The 19797-nt window shown below is 42.7% G+C and overlaps 1 protein-coding gene across 1 annotated transcript in view; it reads right to left on the bottom strand.

The window, feature by feature from the left end:
• Window positions 1-1266: 1266 nt before the first annotated feature.
• Window positions 1267-19797, bottom strand: part of WNK2 (WNK lysine deficient protein kinase 2) — a gene marked incomplete at both ends in the record, with an annotated part of 33136 nt that continues 14605 nt past the window's right edge. Inside the window, 8 exons of the mRNA XM_010018591.1 lie at window positions 1267-1575; window positions 4590-5120; window positions 6177-6365; window positions 9026-9178; window positions 11904-12100; window positions 15952-16240; window positions 18574-18793; window positions 19639-19727. Coding sequence (XP_010016893.1) covers window positions 1267-1575; window positions 4590-5120; window positions 6177-6365; window positions 9026-9178; window positions 11904-12100; window positions 15952-16240; window positions 18574-18793; window positions 19639-19727 — 1977 coding nt within the window. The remainder of the gene's footprint in view (window positions 1576-4589; window positions 5121-6176; window positions 6366-9025; window positions 9179-11903; window positions 12101-15951; window positions 16241-18573; window positions 18794-19638; window positions 19728-19797) is intronic.

The raw sequence follows: 19797 nt of genomic DNA, 5'->3' as shown, positions 1-19797 counted from the left end.
TGCATACAGAAAAAATAGGCAAGGGATATGACAGCCAGGCGTTACTTGAGGATCCTGCAAAGTGAAGCACTACAGATGGGCTCTACCATCCCTGCTACATCTGATCAATAAGATACAGAAACTCACCAGGAAACATCCTGCATCACTGCATGAATATTTATTTTACAAGAATAAGGTTGCTATTAGAAGAATAGGCAAAATGGGGAACTAGAACCTCATTTTAGTGTTAGCAGCATCCTTACTGAACATCGTCTGGAAGAGGAGATAAGCTGTACCTCTGCTGAAATTAGGCTGCACTGTGTAGTCAAGGCATGCAACAAGTGCATGAGAACAGGGTAAAACCAAAGAGATTTCTTCTGAAAAGAGGGGAACTGTTGCTTTGGGAAGAAAGGTAGCCCTGAACAGAGAGCCTCAAGAGGAACAATTCCAAAAGGAGAATTGCTGAGGGACATTTCCACTTGGAAGTGGAGAACAAATCAGACTTATTTACTGAAATCTGATACGAATGCCAACACCTTTGTTTTGCTTTGCTTATGGATACCTATTAAAAAGCCAAGTAGAAGGAAATGTTCTGTGACATTCTGTCAAGACTGAAGGTTAAACGATCATGGGGGTGGAAAGAAAAGTCAAAATAGCAGACAGGAGGGGCTGACAGTTTTATAAAGAAACCCGGTAAAAGGTATCTTGCTTATATGACCACTGAGAATTGGGAATGCCTATGAATATCTGAAAAAACAAAATCCCCAGGGCTAGACTAGAATTCAAGCAATACAGAAGGATACAACACTAAATGAAATGGGAATAAAGCTCAAGCTGAGGAGCATGAAGAGCTTTTACATAGTGAAGAACCAGATGATGAAGCAGTTTCTTACGGAAATGATGGCTGGTTGCACAAGTGTTTGAGACATTTAAAACAAGACTGGACAAAACATGGATGAAACTCCACAGAACAGCTCCTTACTGACCCCCCAGCAGTTGAAAGAAAGTGATTTCTACCTCTGCGTTTATGCTCAGCTACAGACAAAGAGGTATTTAGTCCTGCTGCACCATTACTTCAAGGAGACATTCCACAAGGTATGACATGCAGTTCCCAGCTTCATCTGAAACAGCCAATTATGTGCTGACCCAGAGCTGCCAGCATCCAGGACAAGCAGCTCTATGTGATGAGAGAGGATAATCTCCCTTGTGAAATAAGCACGTTATTTCACAAAGGAGTAAGTAAGATGGTTAAGGGTGAAGCTGGTGAGTTACTTCAGAGGAAAGTACCTCTTGAGATGTCTCTGCGAGTGCCGGGCCCGCTGAGGAGGGAGCTGGGAGCTGCTGAGCCAGCGGCTGGGGGAACTCAGGCTGGAGCAGGCCAGAAGGCTGCAGAGGCAGGCAGTGATCTACGGGCACAGGCGGGCTGGCTGCAGCAAGGCTGCCATGGAGCTGTGAAACGCCTTCCGGAGCGGCACGGGGCGGCAGCAGCTCGGGCTGCAGCTGCAAAGGTGGTGACATGACTATGGAGGGTTGCACTGGCAGCATGGGCACCTGGGCTCCAGCCTCCAAAGCATACTGAGTGTGTCCAGTCATCTGCTGTAACACAACAGACAGCTGTTAAAACAAACCTCTACTCAGAGTGCTTGTGACTTACATGACCACGCACCAAAGCCACTGGTGCTCACGGAGAAAGGGTGGTGATTCTGCAGCGAGACTATATTTGTGTGGTCTCTGCTTAGACAGGTAACCACTGAAACTTGCTTTGAAACAACCACATAAAAATACAAGGATTCCTCCTCTATCATTATGACAATGTGTGTACTGCTCAGGTGCTATTTAGTTTGTAGAAACAAAGCCATACATTGCTAAGAAATTAAAATCTTAGATTATGAATTCATTGTCCTGAATAGTTTGCTCTGCTTTCACTGAGCCGCCACAAGGGTCATGCTGAGAAAAAGACACTCTAACCATGCTCTAAATTAGGATTTTTTAAAACCTCAGCTCTCTCTGTGAACCCAATGGCTGGTACAGACCACACACTCAGCTCTTTTTTTCTGGATATATACCAGTGTCTTGCAGAACACATTGTTTTCTATTTAGTTGAAATATTTAAGACACATGCTAAGCACCAAGGCTCCAGTCCTGCAAACGCTTCCTTGTGCTACATGCCCAGAGGAAGAAGTTTCATTTATCTCAGCGGATTTCTTCAGTGCATTAAAATAACTTGTGTGCGTAAGTGCTTTGTGGGAACTGGACTGATGTGATCAGATGTCAACCACCTTAGAGACTGTGTTGTTATTCTGCATAACAGTTCTTTTGAGTTGTACATTTAAGAACAGAACATTCTCCTTTTAGGTACACCATGTATTTTTCTAAGGGGACTAAGCTTGTGGGAAGAAGAAAAATGAAAGAATGGAAAATATGGGAGAAAAAAGGCTTTTTACTATTAGGTAAAACTCTTGCCTAATTTTTAGTTTTTTGTAGAATCATCGCTTAGAGATTTAGCCTATTTGTAGGACATATACATTTAAAAAAAAAAAATCAATCAGACAAGAGTTCAGATGAGAACTAGGCCACGTAATTTTCTTGGTGCCTGCTCTCTGCACATTCTGGATATGAGCTGGAATTGTGATTCCAGGTTTTAATGTGGTTTCCTGGGTTCAGCTACAGCAGTCATTTTTTCTCCTTCTTAGTAGCTGGTGCAGTGCTGTGTTTGTGACTTTCAGCCTGGGAACAACACTGATAACACCGATGTCTTTAGTTGTTGCTCAGTAATGTTTACTCTGACCAAGCACTTTCTCAGTCTCATGCTCTGCCAGGAAGGAGGGGAAGCCAGGAGGAAGCAGAGACAGGACACCTGACCCAAACTAGCCAAAGGGCTATTCCATACCACAGCACGTCATGCCCAGTATAGAAACTGGGGGGAGTTACCCAGAAGGCCCAGATCGCTGCTCGGGTCGGGCTGGGTATCGGTCGGCGGGTGGTGAGCAGTTGTGTCCTCTCCCCTTGTTATTTCCCTTATCGTTATTATTATTGGTGGTAGCAATAGTGGTTTGTATTATACCTTAGTTACTGGAGTGCTGTTACCTCAATCCATGGGAGTTACATTCCTCCAATTCTCCTCCCTATCCCTCCGGGAGCGGGGGGAGGAAGAAGAGGGGGAGTGAGAGAGCGGCTGCGGGGGTCCGAGTTACCAGCTGGGCTTGAACCACAACATGTGGATAGAAAGACAGATGTGATGCGCTTTGCAACACACAGCAGTTACACAACTGCCTAAGTGGAGGTTGGTAGAGTAGCACCTCTGGTGTATAGCTAGAATAACTCACAAAATGATTCCGTGTATAATCTACCTGGGCAAAAGTAAACGGGGAGGTGCTAAACCTCAACTGCCACAACAGCACTACTCTGGAAAGCCTTTATTTACAGAAACACCTCTCCATTAAAAGCATTTGAAGACATAGAACAGTATGTTATTGAATATTCCTCTACATTTGTCCATTTTGTTTGTAATAGCGACTTTTTTTTTCTGAAAAATATTACTGGGCAATTCCTCCATACGTTAGTTGGCTAATGACTGTGTCAGGACAGTTTGGGAACACGAGTTCCCCAGCTTTGGTGTTTGCTGTGCTTGCTGTCCCTGATTCAACTCCCTCTAAAGCTAGTGGAAACACTACAGCTAATGAGCTTAGTGGTAATTGTCTCAGGCTCCATGTTGCCTACAGTGTCACAAACAGTATTTCTGTACCAAATATACAGCTGAAGAAAGTTAGAAATGATGTACTGCTTTGAAGATGCCAAGATATGGCAGGTTGAAATGGGATGCTATGAATTTTAATCAATATGTTATGGCAAAGTGATGCGGTAGAGTACAGGTTTTCAGGAATGCTATTATTAACAGTTTCAGTGCTCTCTCCTGCTTGGGTCAGACCGCATTTCATGTTGTCATATTGCAGATGTGGCAATAGAAGTATTTACAGACTCTGTCAACAAGTCCTGAACCAGCTTTCTTGTAAATAGAGTTAATATTAGAAGCTCATTTCATGCTTCATTTCATTTGAGGGGGAAATGGTCTGCAGCTAGAATTCATTCTTTTCTAATAGACCTCTTCCATGCAGGTTTCTGGAGTTAATACTGAACAGCCAATTCCCTTTACTGTTTTAAAGCTGTTCTACATCAAAACTACTCTCTCTCACTCCTGCCAGCTCACCCAGGGTTTGCACACAGCAGCACATGTGCATCATGCACAGACCGGGGTAAAAGCATCAGGAAAGCTGGGTGGCTGCTGCCACAGGAGAACAACAGCTTGTTCTTGTGTCGTATTTGAGATGAGAAAAGTAAAGGGGAATTCAGAAAGTGCTCTCACCTGCTCACTTTCCAAAGCCGGTGAGATTATTTCCTGTAGCTTCAATATTCACCTGCCACTGGGTTAAGACCTCCCATGCTCCACCTTGCTTCACAGCTCTAGCAACCACCTCCAGGACTGAGGTCAAGAAGTTACCAAACTATCCTAACAGCAAGGAAGAGATCTCCCCGCTATGAGTGTACAGTGTGGGAGCCCCAGGATCACCTGCGCTCAGAACCACCCTGCAGCCCCACGCCCAGAGCATTACCTGGTGTCCAGCCCCAGGCACAGGCAGAGGCTGCTCGGAAGGATGGATTATGCTTGGCTGGAGTGACTGAGGTTGCTGCGCCTGAGATGCTGCTTGTGTGCCCTGAGTGTGATGAGGAGAGGGCGCTTCGCTCTGAATGATCTGCTGGAAGGTGGCTGGGTACATCTGCTGTTGGGAGAGCTGGGGCACCACGTGGTGTGGCGGCAGTGCTGGCACTCCTGGCGGTGCCACGGCAAGCAGCGGGATTGTAGCAGCCGACATATTTGGCACTATTGTTTGGCAGGGCAAGACCAAAGAAGCCACGGTGGTATGAGGAAGATTGACTGCCTGCATGGGGAGGGCAGGGGAGCTTGGTGCCATAGGCAGAGTGGGGTTCATGGGGAGGCTGGGTAAAATCACAGCTGGAGCAAAATACTGAGAAGGAGCAGGTATGGGGGGCACGTTTGCAGCAGGTAAATCAGAGAGGTTTGGAGGAAGGCTGTCAAGTCCTGCCAGAGGAGTAATTGCAGGAATGACAGGAAACTGAGGAATCTGAAAAAAATATAACATCACATAAATTGCAAGTGCTTTCACTGATGGTACAAAGTAGTTTCATTTGCCATACAAGTATGTAAAAATCATCTGTGCCATGATGATAATTATGTCTGTTTGTTAATCACTTCCATTCATTTCCTGAGGTTTATAAACAGTAATAAAAACTGATTTATGCTTACATCATTAGTAAAAGAGAAAAAAAAATAATTTGGGGGAGGGGAGTGTTTTTATACCTTAGAAGCTTGACACCATTTCTAACACTAGCTTGAAGCCTTCAAGCAACATAAAAATTAAAGTTGCTTTCATTTTAACAGCAATGATAACGAATTGGACCAGATAAAATGCAAAACTCTTTCATGCAAAATTCAGTAAGACAATTTAAAACCCTTTAAAACAGGCTGGCTGCAACCCAGGCAGCACGGAAGGTCCCATAAAAAGGATTTTGCAACCAAAACCTCCCAGTGATGCCACAGACCCTAACTACCCTGTCATCATCATGGAAGCAGCTTGTTTCTTCCCTTTGGTGCAAGCCACTTCACATCATGGTGCCTGTCACTAACAAACACTCTAATAGCACCAACAAACCCTTCCACCAGGTCAAGGAGAGGGTCCATCCTTGCCACTGAAAACAGAAACAGGGCTGAGAGCTAGTGGGGAGTGGTGGGGAACATGGAAGTCAGGAGCTCAGAAAAAGAAAAAATAAACGGGCAACTTCTCATGCTCTTAAGCCTGGGATGGGGAAGAGATTATGCCAGAAGGGAGGTGCAAAAAATGGAAAAAAGAAAAAAAGCAGCAGTTATTGCAATTTGGTAACTGCCATGAACTGGATTCTGTAGGCATGCCACAGCACTGCTCAGACGAGATTTCTGCTTCACCAAACGTAAACAAATAGTAAGGAAACGTACAGTAATTAGGAAAAAGTTATATTCTCATGGGCTAATTAAATCGGCATGCACTCAAAATAGCCACACAAACCCCACAAATCATGTTAATTATTAGCTGGAAAGCTTTACTGAAATGGATGTATTCACACATGGGTTCCAAAGGTGTTACCTGGGAAGGGGCCACCGGTGGAAGCTGCGGCATGGTTGAAATTTGAAGAGGTTTCAGTGGAGCACTGCTGGCTGCCACCTGAGAGGTCTGGGGCTGATACTGGGGCAGCAGATGGGTTGTAGGCTGAATGGGGCAAACGGGCTGGCTGGCCAGTACCTGCTGGAGGGATGCCTGCTGGGCTATGGGTTGCTGCTGGGAAAGAAAAGAAAAGCAAAAGATTATAGCCCATATATTACAAAAGAACCAGTGCACTGCACACAGCCACCAGAAGACCAGGCTGGATGGGGCTTGGAGCAACCTGGTCTAGCAGAAGGTGTCCCTGCCTGTGGCAGGGGGTTGGACCTGGATGAGCTTTAAGGTCCCTTACAACTCAAACCATTCTTTGATTCTATGACACAGCTCTGTATTGCAGTTTCTACCATTCCAGGTTTTGGGAAATCAGGGGCATTTACCCAACTAAAATGCCAAACTCAAGGGAATGGCAGTGTCAAAGCAAACAAGTGGCTCAGCGGGAGCTGGCCTGGCACTGACGATGGGACAGAGTAAATTGGTTGGGATGGAGCCCACCTGAGACACTGGAGACACTTGCTCATCCCACAGCAAAAGATCTGTACCAGGGGACACACCTGACAGACCCAATCAGACCTCAGGAGCAGAACGGTCCCACCACAGGATGCTGGGCTGGAGCTAGTAAACCTTGGCAGCACCCAAAGGTAACTCAGCATCCCTGGCTGGGTTAATCTGCAGCTCAGACAGGCTACCCACAGATAACTGAGGATTGAGCTGGCACAGGCTGTTCAACCCACCTTCAACTCGAGAGGACACTATGCTAAGAGCAAGAAAAAAATGTGGTCATGGAACTAAGCAGCTTCCTAAAGCCTCCATTTCAAATTCATCTTGTGTTTTAAAATATGCTTGTGAATTGGATGAGGCATAGAGAGCAGAAAGTATCCAAATGAATTATGTGAACTGTGCCCCACTATAACCTTTACATTATAAATGCACAGATACCCAAATTAGAAACAGACAAAAAAATATTGAGATGCTACATTGATCCCATGTGTCTAAGCCATTACTGTGTATTCATACAAGATCAATACATCTCATTCTGTTTGGCAGAGGAATTTTCTCACCCTGATTTCCCATTCTTGGTTGACCTGCCCTACCACTTATTTACAAAAGACTACAGATCTCCACTGCTCATAGCATCATGCCTGGAGACTCTGCAAACACCAGACCTACTTCTGTTTCCAAGACACACAGGTGCTCTGCAACGTTCTGCACGGAAACTTTATCATTTTATCTATTTCTGTACTAATAATAATACTGTAAAAAGTCACTCTTTGATTTGGCTTTCTGGCAAGATTAGGAAACACAGAATAGTTATTAAATCTTGTTACTACCAGGGTTAGAATTATTTCAAGAGACAGCAGTGCTATGAAGAGAGGGCATGTGAAAGAAAGTGAGGAAGTTGGGGCAAATATCCTATTCCAAACCAGCATCTACTCATGAAGGAAAATAAACAACAGATTTTGAACTGTCAACATAAAGGACCAAAGGCCACTAGAGAGACCTGTGCAACTGCTGAGGTCCTACATTTGCCTAAATATAAGATTTTTGGCTGAAAACCATGAGAATACCCCTACCCATTAGACAAAAACCCTGTCATGTGATAAAACTCCACATAAGCTTATGTTTTACATGACCAAATTACATTGTCTTCTGAAGAATAGTATACCTATAAAGGCAACCTGTAAGATAAATGTTGCTAACTAAAGAAGTTTGGAGAGGTATGACACACACCGCTCACAAAGTACACAGAAACTCCCCAGCCCCATCAACAGTTTCTACTGAAGGAAGCCAAGATTTTGGTAGAATCACAAAAAAAATGAGCCAAAAATTACTGGGTCTTACAGGTCTGTGGCTGCATTCCTCAGGCTCAGCCCATCTCCATGGAAGGAGCCAACCACAACCTGGCCGGAGAGGTATGTTGGAGAGGCCTTTAAGGAACACAGGTTTGGGGGGGAATTCAATAATTCAAACTGCATGAAGAATTACTATTTGGAGACAATAGAGAGAGGTACAGACTCTATAGCCTTCCAATACCTGAAGGGGGCTTACAAGGCTGCCTGAGAAGGCCTCTTCATCAGGGACTGTAGTAACAAGACAAGACGGAATGGGTTCAAACTTAAGCAGGGGAGATTGAGATGAGCTCTTATGTAGCCGTTCTTCCCTGTGAGGGTGCTGAGGCGCTGGCATAGGGTACCCAGAGAAGCTGTGGCTGCCCCATCCCTGGCAGTGTTCAAGGCCAGGTTGGACACAGGGGCTTGGAGCAACCTGCTCTAACGGAAGGTGTCCCTGCCTGGGGCAGGCGGTTGGAACTGGATGAGCTTTAAGGTCCCTTCCATACCAAACCAGTCTGGGATTCTATGATTCTAAGATAAAGCTACTGGCTGGATGCCTATACTGAACTACATCTCTATTTGCAGAACTCCAAAAGCAGCACTGCTGAGGATTCAAAGTCAGTTGAAAGAGGTGCCAAATAATGCTGCAAAATTAATAAAAGGTTTCAAGCCAGGCTTCAAGCCTGTTAAGCCACAATGGAAGAGAAATCTTAAACTTCATCAAAATGTTCCAAGGTATCACACAATTGTTCTCAAGCCTGTTACTCTTCCATCCCTTAAACCCAATGCCTGTTCCCCATTCCTAAGGCTCTGAAGTGGCAGTTTCATGGTCTCTAATGCCTCAAACGTGCTACAGGTATGAGACAAAGCAGGGCAGAGTAAGGCAAGGGGCAGGGTAATGCAAGGGACAGAGAAGGCAGTTTTCAGCAGCAGCCAAGCCCTCACCTGCTGGCCAGCCAGCACTGGCTGCGGCTGCCCCAGGGGCAGGGAGGCGACGGTGGTGGGCTGGACCACGGGGAACGGCATCACTGGATCCGGGTAGGGCTGGGGCCGCTGGGACACCACGGTGGGTGCAGCTGGCACTGCGGGGACGCCAGGCTGCAGGAGGGAGAGCACTGCTTTAGAGAGGAGCAACCCATGTGCTAGGAGCCTCTACGGCTACGTATCAAAGATATAATCACAAAGAACCAGTCTATTGGGTATTTCAACCAAAACAGAGTGGGGGAAACAGTGAAAAATTATCTGCAAGGAAAGTTAGTTAATCTAAGAAAAGGTGGCAAAAAGTCAGCAAATTCCAAATAAGACAAGCAAAGTGCATTGCATTTCTTCTAGAAGCAAGTCTGCAGACCAGTAAAACCACTCAAAGCACATACACAGTTACTGACAATATACCAACAGAAACAACAAGCCAACAACCACGTGAAACAAAAATCTTCACCAAGAGTTTTATAACTTCATAAAGAATCTTTATCTTCCCCAAAAGCAGGCAATTTACTTGAAATGGATTACAAGAAAATGAACAGAGAAATGAGAAACAAATTAAAATCACAGAAGTGAAAATAAAACAACAAAAATTCAGATAAGATTTGTATCTCTTTTGAGAGTTTGCTCTCTCAAACTCTGGCTCAAGCAAAGTAGATGAATTAAATAAATTAAATAAAGTATGTCAGACTGAGGCTCATAAGCCTAAACAACACTACTATAGCTCCAGTGATGTGCTTGTTATCTTGGCAAATAATCTTCCTTGGAAAATGGTAGGTTTTGAGCAGATTCTTTTTGCTTCCTCTGCTTGTTGAGATTTTCAAACCTGGGAACTTTTAACCTAACTTATTACAGGAATAAAAACCACACGGAAACACCATCAGAAAATAAAAAGCTATGAGAGATATTTTGCTTGTGAATAAAGTTTTTTATCTTTCCAAACCCCCAATCACAACAAAGGTAATGCATTTAGGTTAAAACGACTGAAACCTATCAATGGAAAGAATGAGTCTGCTCTGAGATTGCTGCACAGCTCAATTTAATAAAATTAAAAAAAAAAAAAAAAAGAAAAAAAGAAAAAAAAAGATACTGCTCAAGATGTGCCTTTTGAGTGTTATATTTAGAGTTGTTAAGCTAGGCCTCCAGGTGAACAAGAACTGAGGAAGGATGTGTCCCAGGAGACATATGCACATAGGAAATACAGTTTCCACAGTGGAGGGAGCTGCATACCAGGGATGATATTTTTTCATTCAGGTCAACATATCATGTTTCAATGCATTCATGAAATATACTTCATAATTTCTTGCAGGCATTTTGGAAAAGACCAGGTAAAACCAGGGGAAATCAGGCACTTGCCAAGTATTAGGGTAAATCTGGATGAAGCAGGACAAAGCCGCTCATCTTGGATTTTATTTGACTTCTCCTAAGTCAAGTAGGATGAAACAAAGAAACAAATAGATGAACCTCCAGGTTATCACTGTCACTTTTACCAGGCAGGTTGCTCCCACTTCTTCAGGGTAGCTGCAGCCACCAGCTCACTCTCTGCCAGCAGTGTTTTGCCAGCACACACTTTACAACAGGGCTGGGACTGTCCAGACACATTGGCTTCTCCACCATCGGAGTGTGCTGAAGGCAGAACATTCTCTGCAACTCTTGTAGATCTCGTGGGAGAAGAACTCATCTTTTGGCTAATTATGTATTGTAAAGACTCCTGGAACAGAGACAGGTCTAAGCTTCTGCCATGTGGTGTCTCAACCTCTTCCCCCTTGAGACACCGAGTTTTGTGGGGATTGGCTACCTGGGGAATGAGAACTTTAAACAAGCATCAAAGCTTTTGACACATTTTGATCTTGGCCAGACTGAAATAAGCAGGCTAGGCATATCTGATGAGATTGTTGAGGAAATACTAGCCCCAGAGGGTTTGCAGAGGTCCCCCCAGTGCCACCAGAGGCAATACGCCTGCTGCCTCTTCTCTGGCCTGCAGATACCTGTTTTCCTCTCCTGGTTCTTGGGAAAGGAATGTTGTGTTTGGAGTCAAAGCCATACTGGCATTGCTGTGTGGTGAAAAGCAGCTGCCTGTCATGTGTGATGAGTGTAGGCTGGAACTGGAACATGGTGGTGCGCCAGCTTCTGAAGTGAAGCACAACACTCATTGTGTCTCTCACTGGAAGCACCTGAAGATTAATGTTCACTCACACGTGTTTATTCTTGCACCAGTAGTTCCATAAATTGCTTTTGGTCAAAGTCATGACAGCACAAAAACAGGAGCAAGTGTGAATGTCTGACTACTACAAAATTAGTGCCTGATTTTGGAGCCTTAGTAATGGACATACATCATTGACTCTGTGCAAGATTAAATCCAAACCCAGAGCCCAGGCAGAGACTGGATGTGTGGCCTTTGTCATCAAGAAGAAACATCAGACCCAAGAGGTTCTTGTGCAAATGAAGGAACAATAATGTATGGCTATACTGACAGTGAACTAAAAATAAATACCACCCACAGAACGGTTCTGAACTACATGCATGAGTTTAAAAGCAATCGCTGTAAAGTGACTAATGTAGTTCAGGGACAAAGGATGGATTAAGAAGCTTTTTTACTCCAATTATGACAGTTGCTGGTGAAGGATTTCTTCAGAATGGCAAATAGAGCCACACACCATCTACTAAACGCGCATTGCAGACCAACTAGAAATGTATTACTGAGCAAGTCACCATCAATAAAGCCAAGTGAGGGATATATAAAGCAAGCCCTGAAATCCATATGTACTGAAATCAACAGTTATAAATGAGCCACGCAGTCTGACCTAGAACACAAACTGATTTGTAAAAGCTTCAGACTTACTCCTGAGGGCTGCTGGTAGTGCCCCAGCTGCTGAAGGCCGTGGGGCACAGCCTGGCTCTCACTCAGAGGTGGGCTGTACACCCGCTGGATAGCAGGAGGTACCGGATCAGGCAGGGACGAGTAGATGACACTTTGCTGGCTGCTTTGGGAGTCTGAGTAAACAGTGGACCCCTGGCCACTGTCGAATGTGCTGTCAGCTGCAAGAACAATATTTTGCATTAAAAGCTCAACAACTCCAAATGTTCAAGTAATGATTTTAGAGCAAAGTCAACACTGGTTTATGTCATAAGCATTTTTACTACCCCAGCCCCTTCCATTAAGTAAATTAATTATACAACACAAATGTCATTTTCTACAAAAGGCACATACTGCTTCTCCTGAGCCAAAACCCATCCCCATGGATTTCTGTGCACGATGGTATTTTAGGCACATTGATATTTCCTTTAAAGGGCATAAGGTTGACATTAAGAATTACAGACATTTATACATTTTGTAGGAGGAAAGGAAAGCAAACGCTGATTGTAGAGTTCTTAGCAGATCATGGAGTCTTTCAGGGTTAGATCTCCCAGGGATGCACTCACTTTAATACCTTTTTTTTATTAGCAGCACTGAAAATTAGAAAATTCTTTATACTGTACAACTTACGAGTTCAGCAAATCAAACCTAATTGAGTATATAGCAATGCCTCAAGATGAAGAACAGGGAACAAAATAAATTGCAGGTTTGCAGTCATTCAGCAGCACCATTCAGAGCTCAGTTGGAGTTTCTCCTGCAGTGTTTGCCCAGCTAACCTGCAGAATTGCACAGCTACAGGTACTTTTGTCCAATGCAAATAAAATTGTACCACTGAGTATTACTGATTTTAAAATGCATTTAGAGGCCTGTGAAGTACAGGTGCCCAGCTCTTTTTGAGCATAAGCTACTGTTTTCTTTATTTGAGAAATGAAATGAGACAATCAAGACTGTAGCTATAAGTACCCAGAAGACACATAGCTTGTAACAGAGACGTAAAATTCAGAACTGAAAGGAAACTGTAACAAAAGTAAAATAGAATTGCTTAAATTACAGTTAAGTTTAAATGCTATTTCTTTTTCCAACACTTTCCATCTTCTCTTTTTTCCATATTCCAAATAAGGTTTCACTTACTTAGCTTTTAAATAACAAATTATTTTTTAATAGCACCAGAGATGACATTTCTCTTCAGTGCTCACAAGCTATTCTCCCAACTGGCTTTTTGCAAAATTAAACTACCCTCTATAATTTATTCAGCTCATTTCTAAAGCGAGGCAGCATGGCCCTGCTCCAAGGCAGGGGTTTCTGCAGCACATACACATCCATTTTGTTACAAAAAATTATTTAAGACCTCAAAAAACCCCAGAGTATGACAGTTGAGTGCTAAAGTAAAAGCTGTGAGTCAGTCTCAGACATTTATAGAACGCACATTACACCCATTAAGTTATTAATTTTCAATTCTACATTTGACCTCAGATTACTATATGAATTGGTAGAGTAATTTATAGAGGTAATTTATAGAGGTCTTTGGCCTAACATCACTAAGATACTGTTCAAAGATACCTGATAGTGAATTATCAAATAACACTAAGTCCTGGTTAAAAGTTGAGGAGGAGTAGGAAATAAACTGGGGGGCTTATATTTAGTACAGAATTCTGCCAACTCGTGTCCAACAGAACCATGGGAAGCACACGTGGGCTCCAGTACCACTGGAAACAAAGAGAATCATAATTAGGGTGTTTCTCAAAGGAATTAGCTAGCATGAAATAAGTATATGATCTAAAAAAATGGAAATGAATTCATTTAGCTTCAGAAAAGAAGCTTTGTAAATACTGCAATGTTCTGAGTGTTATGCAAATATGGTCATTTCTATATCTTGTAAATGTTTTGTTTCTTGCAGGGGCATGCCTGGTTATTCTTGTATTCAAAGCAGACCTGTGTATAGCAATTTATACAATACCTGAATTAAAGCAGCAGCTGCCTCTTTGTTAAAGATAATGCATCTTTAACTTAAATATACTTCCACAGAACAGGAAAACAGAAACATTATGATTAATAGTTTAGCAGCAAAATACATAAATCAGATTTTATCAGAAAAATTGGCCAGAAAAGAAAACCCAAGAATTTGCACAAAATTTCAGATTTTCCAAGCTAAAATTATCTGGCCACATTTCCTTCAAGACATTTAAAATCATGAACAGATTAAGATTTCAATACGTTGCCTCAGTAATAAAGGCTGATTTTAGGACACAGAGCCACGGACAAGTTACTTTAGGGAAATAACACCACTGCTTCTTCATACGCTGCAATTTGCTAGAGATAAGTCTGATGCTCAAAAATAAAATGAAGAAACAAGCAGCTGGGAAAGCAAAAACAGGTAGTTCCTTATTCAGAGATAGACCAAAATCATTGCTTGGAATTAAAACAGGATTGAAATAGCCCAGTGATCACTCTTGAATCAGTCATCAGCTGAATGTGAAGAACTGGCACATCATCGGCTTGTAGCTACCAGAGCCTGGATGAACAAGAGCAACCACCTCCTCTGATCTGCCCTTGGTTCCAAGGCCATGAGCTCAGGACAAAACAGACAGTCTGGGGGAACAGAGAAAGTCCTTATCCAGCTCTGCGGCAACAGCACAAGAGGGACGTGGAGCTGCTGGAGCGAGGCCAGAGGAGGCCACGGAGCTGCTGCGAGGGCTGGAGCAGCTCTGCTCTGGAGCCAGGCTGAGAGAGCTGGGCTGGGTCAGCCTGGAGAAGAAAAGGCTCCTCAAGAGGACACCTTAGAGCAGCTCCAGTGCCTAAAGGGGCTCCAGGAAACCTGGAGAGGGGCTTTGGACAAGGGCCTGTAGGGACAGGACAAGGGGAATGGCTTTAACCTGCAGAGGGGAGATTGAGATGAGAGCTCTGAGGCAGAAGCTCTTCCCTGTGAGGGTGCTGAGGCGCTGGCACAGGGTGCCCAGAGAAGCTGTGGCTGCCCCATCCCTGGCAGTGTTCAAGGCCAGGTTGGACACAGGGGCTTGGAGCAACCTGCTCTAGTGGAAGGTGTCCCTGCCCATGACAGGTGGTTGGAACTGGATGAGGTCCCTTTGAACCCAAACTAGTCTGTGGTTCTGTGATTCTATGATCTAAGGACCCCAATAACAATCACAGTGTCAACCCATAAGGTCTGGTGCTCCCAATATGTGTGCCCAAACCACAGCTGATGTTTCCCACTAAACAGGGAAATTCTGAATTGCATCACGTAACATTCAGAGATGAACTTTTTTCTGCTGTAGATCTTTGCACAGCTTCACAATAAACTTCACAGAAGCCATTAAGAGTAAGTTGAACAGAGAACTTGAACAGAAGCTGCAGAGCTTTGGTTTCAGCTAGGTCTGCTTTTGAATAACCATCTCAATAACCATCATAGAATCAGGGAATACCAGGTTGGAAGGGACCTCAAGGATCCAAGCTCTCTAGGAAAAGCGTGACCTAGACTAGATGTCCCAACACCCCATTCAGCCAGTTCTTAAAGGTATCGAGTACTGGGGAATCCACCACTTCCCTGGGGAGATTATTACAGTGGCTGATTGTTCTCGTGAAAATTTTTCCTCTTGTCTCTGGTTGGAATCTCCCCAGGAATAAGTTGTGCCCATCACCCTCTCCACATTGCCAACATTATGTGAAAAAGCCATCAGTCACTCTGGTTTGATATCAATTCGATTTCTGCTGGCTCTGAAACTGTGTTTCACACAAACTTAGCCTTGTTCCCACCACCTGACACAGAAAACAGGTATTTTTGTGTCTTCTTGCTTTTCCATTTACAGACATAGTTTCCTGCATTTATTGCTACTGAAGGAGGAGCTGTCTCTCTATAATACTCTTTTTCTTGAAACTTTCTTTCAAGATTGTTATGAATCTGCCCTAGATGCTCGTGTTCTTTGAGCTACTGTGCAAAAGCTTCTAGAGCAGCTCATCTCACTACTGAGATCAGACTGTTGTTCTTCACCCTCCAACATTCCTCACCATGTGCACACAAAGCCAACCCAAAACTTACATGCAACAGAAGTTACGCTGGTGGGCAGGTTCTGCTGAAAGGGATGCTGGTCTGCCTCGGGCTCCTCAGGCTCTGACAGGACATGGTGACCAGTGTGAGAAAGGTAAGTGACCTGGACCTGCTGTGCATGTGGCGTCTTCAGCTTCTCCAGACACTCAGAGTCCCGACGTTCCTCTGACTGCATCCTGGGCCAAATTCGCTCTCTTCTCCATAGTATTAATGCTACTCTGTCACGTATGGACTTTGCAACTATCTTGAGATCATTTTCATGAAAAAATCCAGAGTCAATCTAAAGAGGAGGCACAAACACATCAAGATTATGTGCACATGGGTGTGTGTGCACACACCTGTATTACTTGAATCTCTTCCCAGCAGAGAGAACATCATTTGAAAGAATGGGAATTACGTATTTTCTCCTCACAAGAACAGGAAATCAAGAGCTTGATAGGTGTTCTGAACAAAGCTTCTATTCCTAACACATTTTAAAACACCAATGTGTAATTTCTAAGACCTGAATATAATTGGGTTAATTTATTCACCAGTTGACAACCATTGAGAAGAGAGCAAATTCAATTGCAGATGGGTACCGTCTTGGTTGTGGGTTGGGGTTTTTTTTATTCTTTTCTTTTTTGGGGGGGAAGACTAACAGAATAGACAAAAAAGGAAAAAATGATTTTTGAAAAACGCTTTGAGCAATGCAACTGCAGTGAACATCCTACCCCTAAATCAGAACTTACTGCCTTAACCTTGCCAGCACACACAGGTTCCCACATTGCTGTGCTTGGTATCACAGTAAATCACGAAAAAAAGATCTTAATACAATTTAGTCTCAAATTAACTTCTCCTAAATGGTAAAGTCAGTCAGTATTGATTGACTTTTATAAAGAAAAAGCCTGTGACTGAGTCAAAAGCAGACCATGCACATTTGACCGGAAAGAGGACAAGGCCTTCTCAGAATTCAACTGTTCAACAGATATAAAGGAAATTAATCTTTGTGCTGTTTGCATACTTTCCTACAGTATCATGTATGAATTTTAGTTTAATAATGACCTACCAGATATTTGTCTGCTCTCCCTACATCCTTAACATGCACATTCTACAGATTGGAAAGCACTTATGTACATGGAGGAAATCTAGAGATGTCCCTTCTTTGCTCTTGCCCAAACATAAGACAGTTTTACAGCTTAGATTTTTTTGCTGCTTAAAATGAATAGGTGCAAAGCAGCTTAAAATATAGCCTAAGATGGACATGGGTACTTTCGATATGGGTACTTTCCGCTGCTTGTGCCCTCAGACTTTACTGACATTCCTGAGCTAATAATCCAGCAAATGCTAAAGACAGAAGGGAATTACTCAAGAGGACCACACCACATGGGACCAGAGAACCTTGTATGGTATTAACTAACACGCCCAGTAGATTCTTCATGACAAAGCTCAGTGGGAAGGCACTGAAAACCTGTCATGTTAATTTTTAAAAAAAACAAACAATTCTTATTCCTACATATCTATATAGAAAATGCTTAAAGTTTAATGAAGACATGCTATTTTACAGTGGCCTTTGGTTGTCAAAGTTAACCAGGCTGCTACCCACTAGAAGGCTTCAGGTTCCTTTTGCCAACATTGTTTGGACAGGCTGGAATGCCTGACTACTGAAACCCCATAAAGATAAAGAATTATGCCCTACTGCAAACTAACAAGACAACAGATGAGCCTGCATTTCTCCCACTAAATTTGGAGTACATAGTAGTGAATCCAAGCATTGTAAGGCAACAGCACAAAAATGAGTGCCTCCTAAGCAGAACAGGAGTGGTAATGACAACACGGGATCCCTTGGGATTTAGATTATAATAGGAACATTTCTGCAAGCACAAGATTCAGCCTCTTGACTCAGTGCTTACTGATTCTGACTCAATGACATTGGAAAACCTAAACAACTGCAGTAAAGGCATCATTAAAATCTGAGTTCAAGGACTATAATGAAACTGGAACACAGAATAGGTTTTCTAACAAAACCCTACAAGTTATGAAGATACAGAAATTGATGAAGTTCAACTTATCTGTTAAAAAATCCAAAGCTTATTCCTAACTGTGCTGAGGGCTTGACTCTAGCCTCCTATGTATGTTTGGTGATAGAGTGCCTGATCAGTTTCCTCATCTACATTCCTCCTAAGGAAAGCTGACAGAAAAGATGGAAAGAAGTGTTTTGAAGAATTCAGTGTGGAGTATTTTGTGATTGAACTTTTGGACTTTCCTAATTCATTTCAAGCTGCTGTCTGAAACTAAACAGATCCCAAACTAATTTAAAGACATTCAACAGCTAACAGAAATTGGCAAGAGTTTTCAAAATGTAAAAGTAGAAGAGACCTCCATGGTCCCTAAGCTATTTGAAACGCCTTTTCATGCATCTGCTTGCATACTTGGTAAATGATATTTTTCAGTTATCAGTTCTTCCCTGTGTACCCTTTTCTTGTAGAATTTATTCTAAAAATCAATGCAAACTGCTTAAACTAGACATCTGGAATGGTTTAAGTGGAAGTTACTTTACCAGACTTGTTCCTGCTATCCTTTCAGATTTATGCACAATTAAATGTATATACATTTTTTGTCAGAAGTTTATTTTACCATTTCTTGTGCAACATCATCAGGAGTTTCCTTCTCCAGATCAAAAGTAAACTCAATGGCTCCATTATCTTTGGGTTTTCCTTTCAGTTTCTTAGGATCTTCTACCCAGAGTCTTAAGGCAATAGAGGATTTCCTACCATGGTCTTCTTCCGCAAGTTCCACTCTTACCCCAGTATCTTCAGCAAAAAAGGCATGGCTTAATAAATCTTTAATTTCATATCTGAAATGGATATAAAGAATATTCAAATAGTGCAAGTCTTAAGCAATTTCAGAGAAGGTTGTGACAGGAAAATGGTGTTAAAGGTAGGAAATGTTAGCTGTACATTTGGCGTTCACCCCTAACAAATTTGCGTTCTTAGCAAAAAGACACAGTATTTCCAGTGTTACTGAGGACATTCCGTTTCACAAAGCTTCAGCAATATTCATACCCCATCAGCATGTACAGAAATGCAGATTATAGCTTTGCCCGGTTTTTCTTGAGCATCTGACTTAAAGAGTACTAAAAAAACGAAGAAGTTCCCTCTAGGCAAGCAGTTGAGGTCCCTAAAAACTGTATTTGTGAAAGTTATGAAATACTGAACAGTAGATGTACTTATCTAGGAGAAGCCAGGATAAGATTAGATTTTAAAACCAAAGCTGGAAACAAGGCACAATTTGTCTCCACATCCAGAAGTTAATGAGCCAATGGAATCTGCCTGTGGTGAATATACTATGTCACATTCATGGCCAACCTCCACCACACTTGATGCTCCACACAGAACCTCCTAAGCGAGATTTTACAGACAGCTGTGCCAGAATGTGCTAGAATACATTAGCTAATATGTCCACAATAGTGCTTCTGACCTTATTCTTTGAAGCTGAGAGGCTGGGAGACACACCAACAGCATTTATTCAACCATCCTGACATTCCTGTCAGGAAAGCAGGCAATCATTTATAGCTGTAATTCCATTCTGTATTTTCTCCTGCAGAGGGGAGACTCAGAGGCCAGAACAAAAACCTACAGACAGCTTTGAAATCTCTGCATACACATTATTTAATTCAAAACTTGATTAGTTGAAACAAACCTTTCTTCTTTATTTTTGCAAATGCACTCCCCAATTATCTCCTTAATTTCAGGATCAGTAACTTTCTCAAAGCTTGCTGGCTTTATACCCTAAAAGGACAAAGAAAAACAATTTAGTTTGAAAAAAAATAATTGCATTATATCTGTTAATTAAGAACAT

Source organism: Nestor notabilis, unplaced genomic scaffold (assembly GCF_000696875.1).
Source record: "Nestor notabilis isolate BGI_N333 unplaced genomic scaffold, ASM69687v1 scaffold10617, whole genome shotgun sequence".
In the NCBI taxonomy this organism is placed as follows: domain Eukaryota; kingdom Metazoa; phylum Chordata; class Aves; order Psittaciformes; family Psittacidae; genus Nestor; species Nestor notabilis.
Note: the sequence above shows the minus strand (reverse complement) of the source record. Positions and strands in the feature narration are given on the sequence as shown.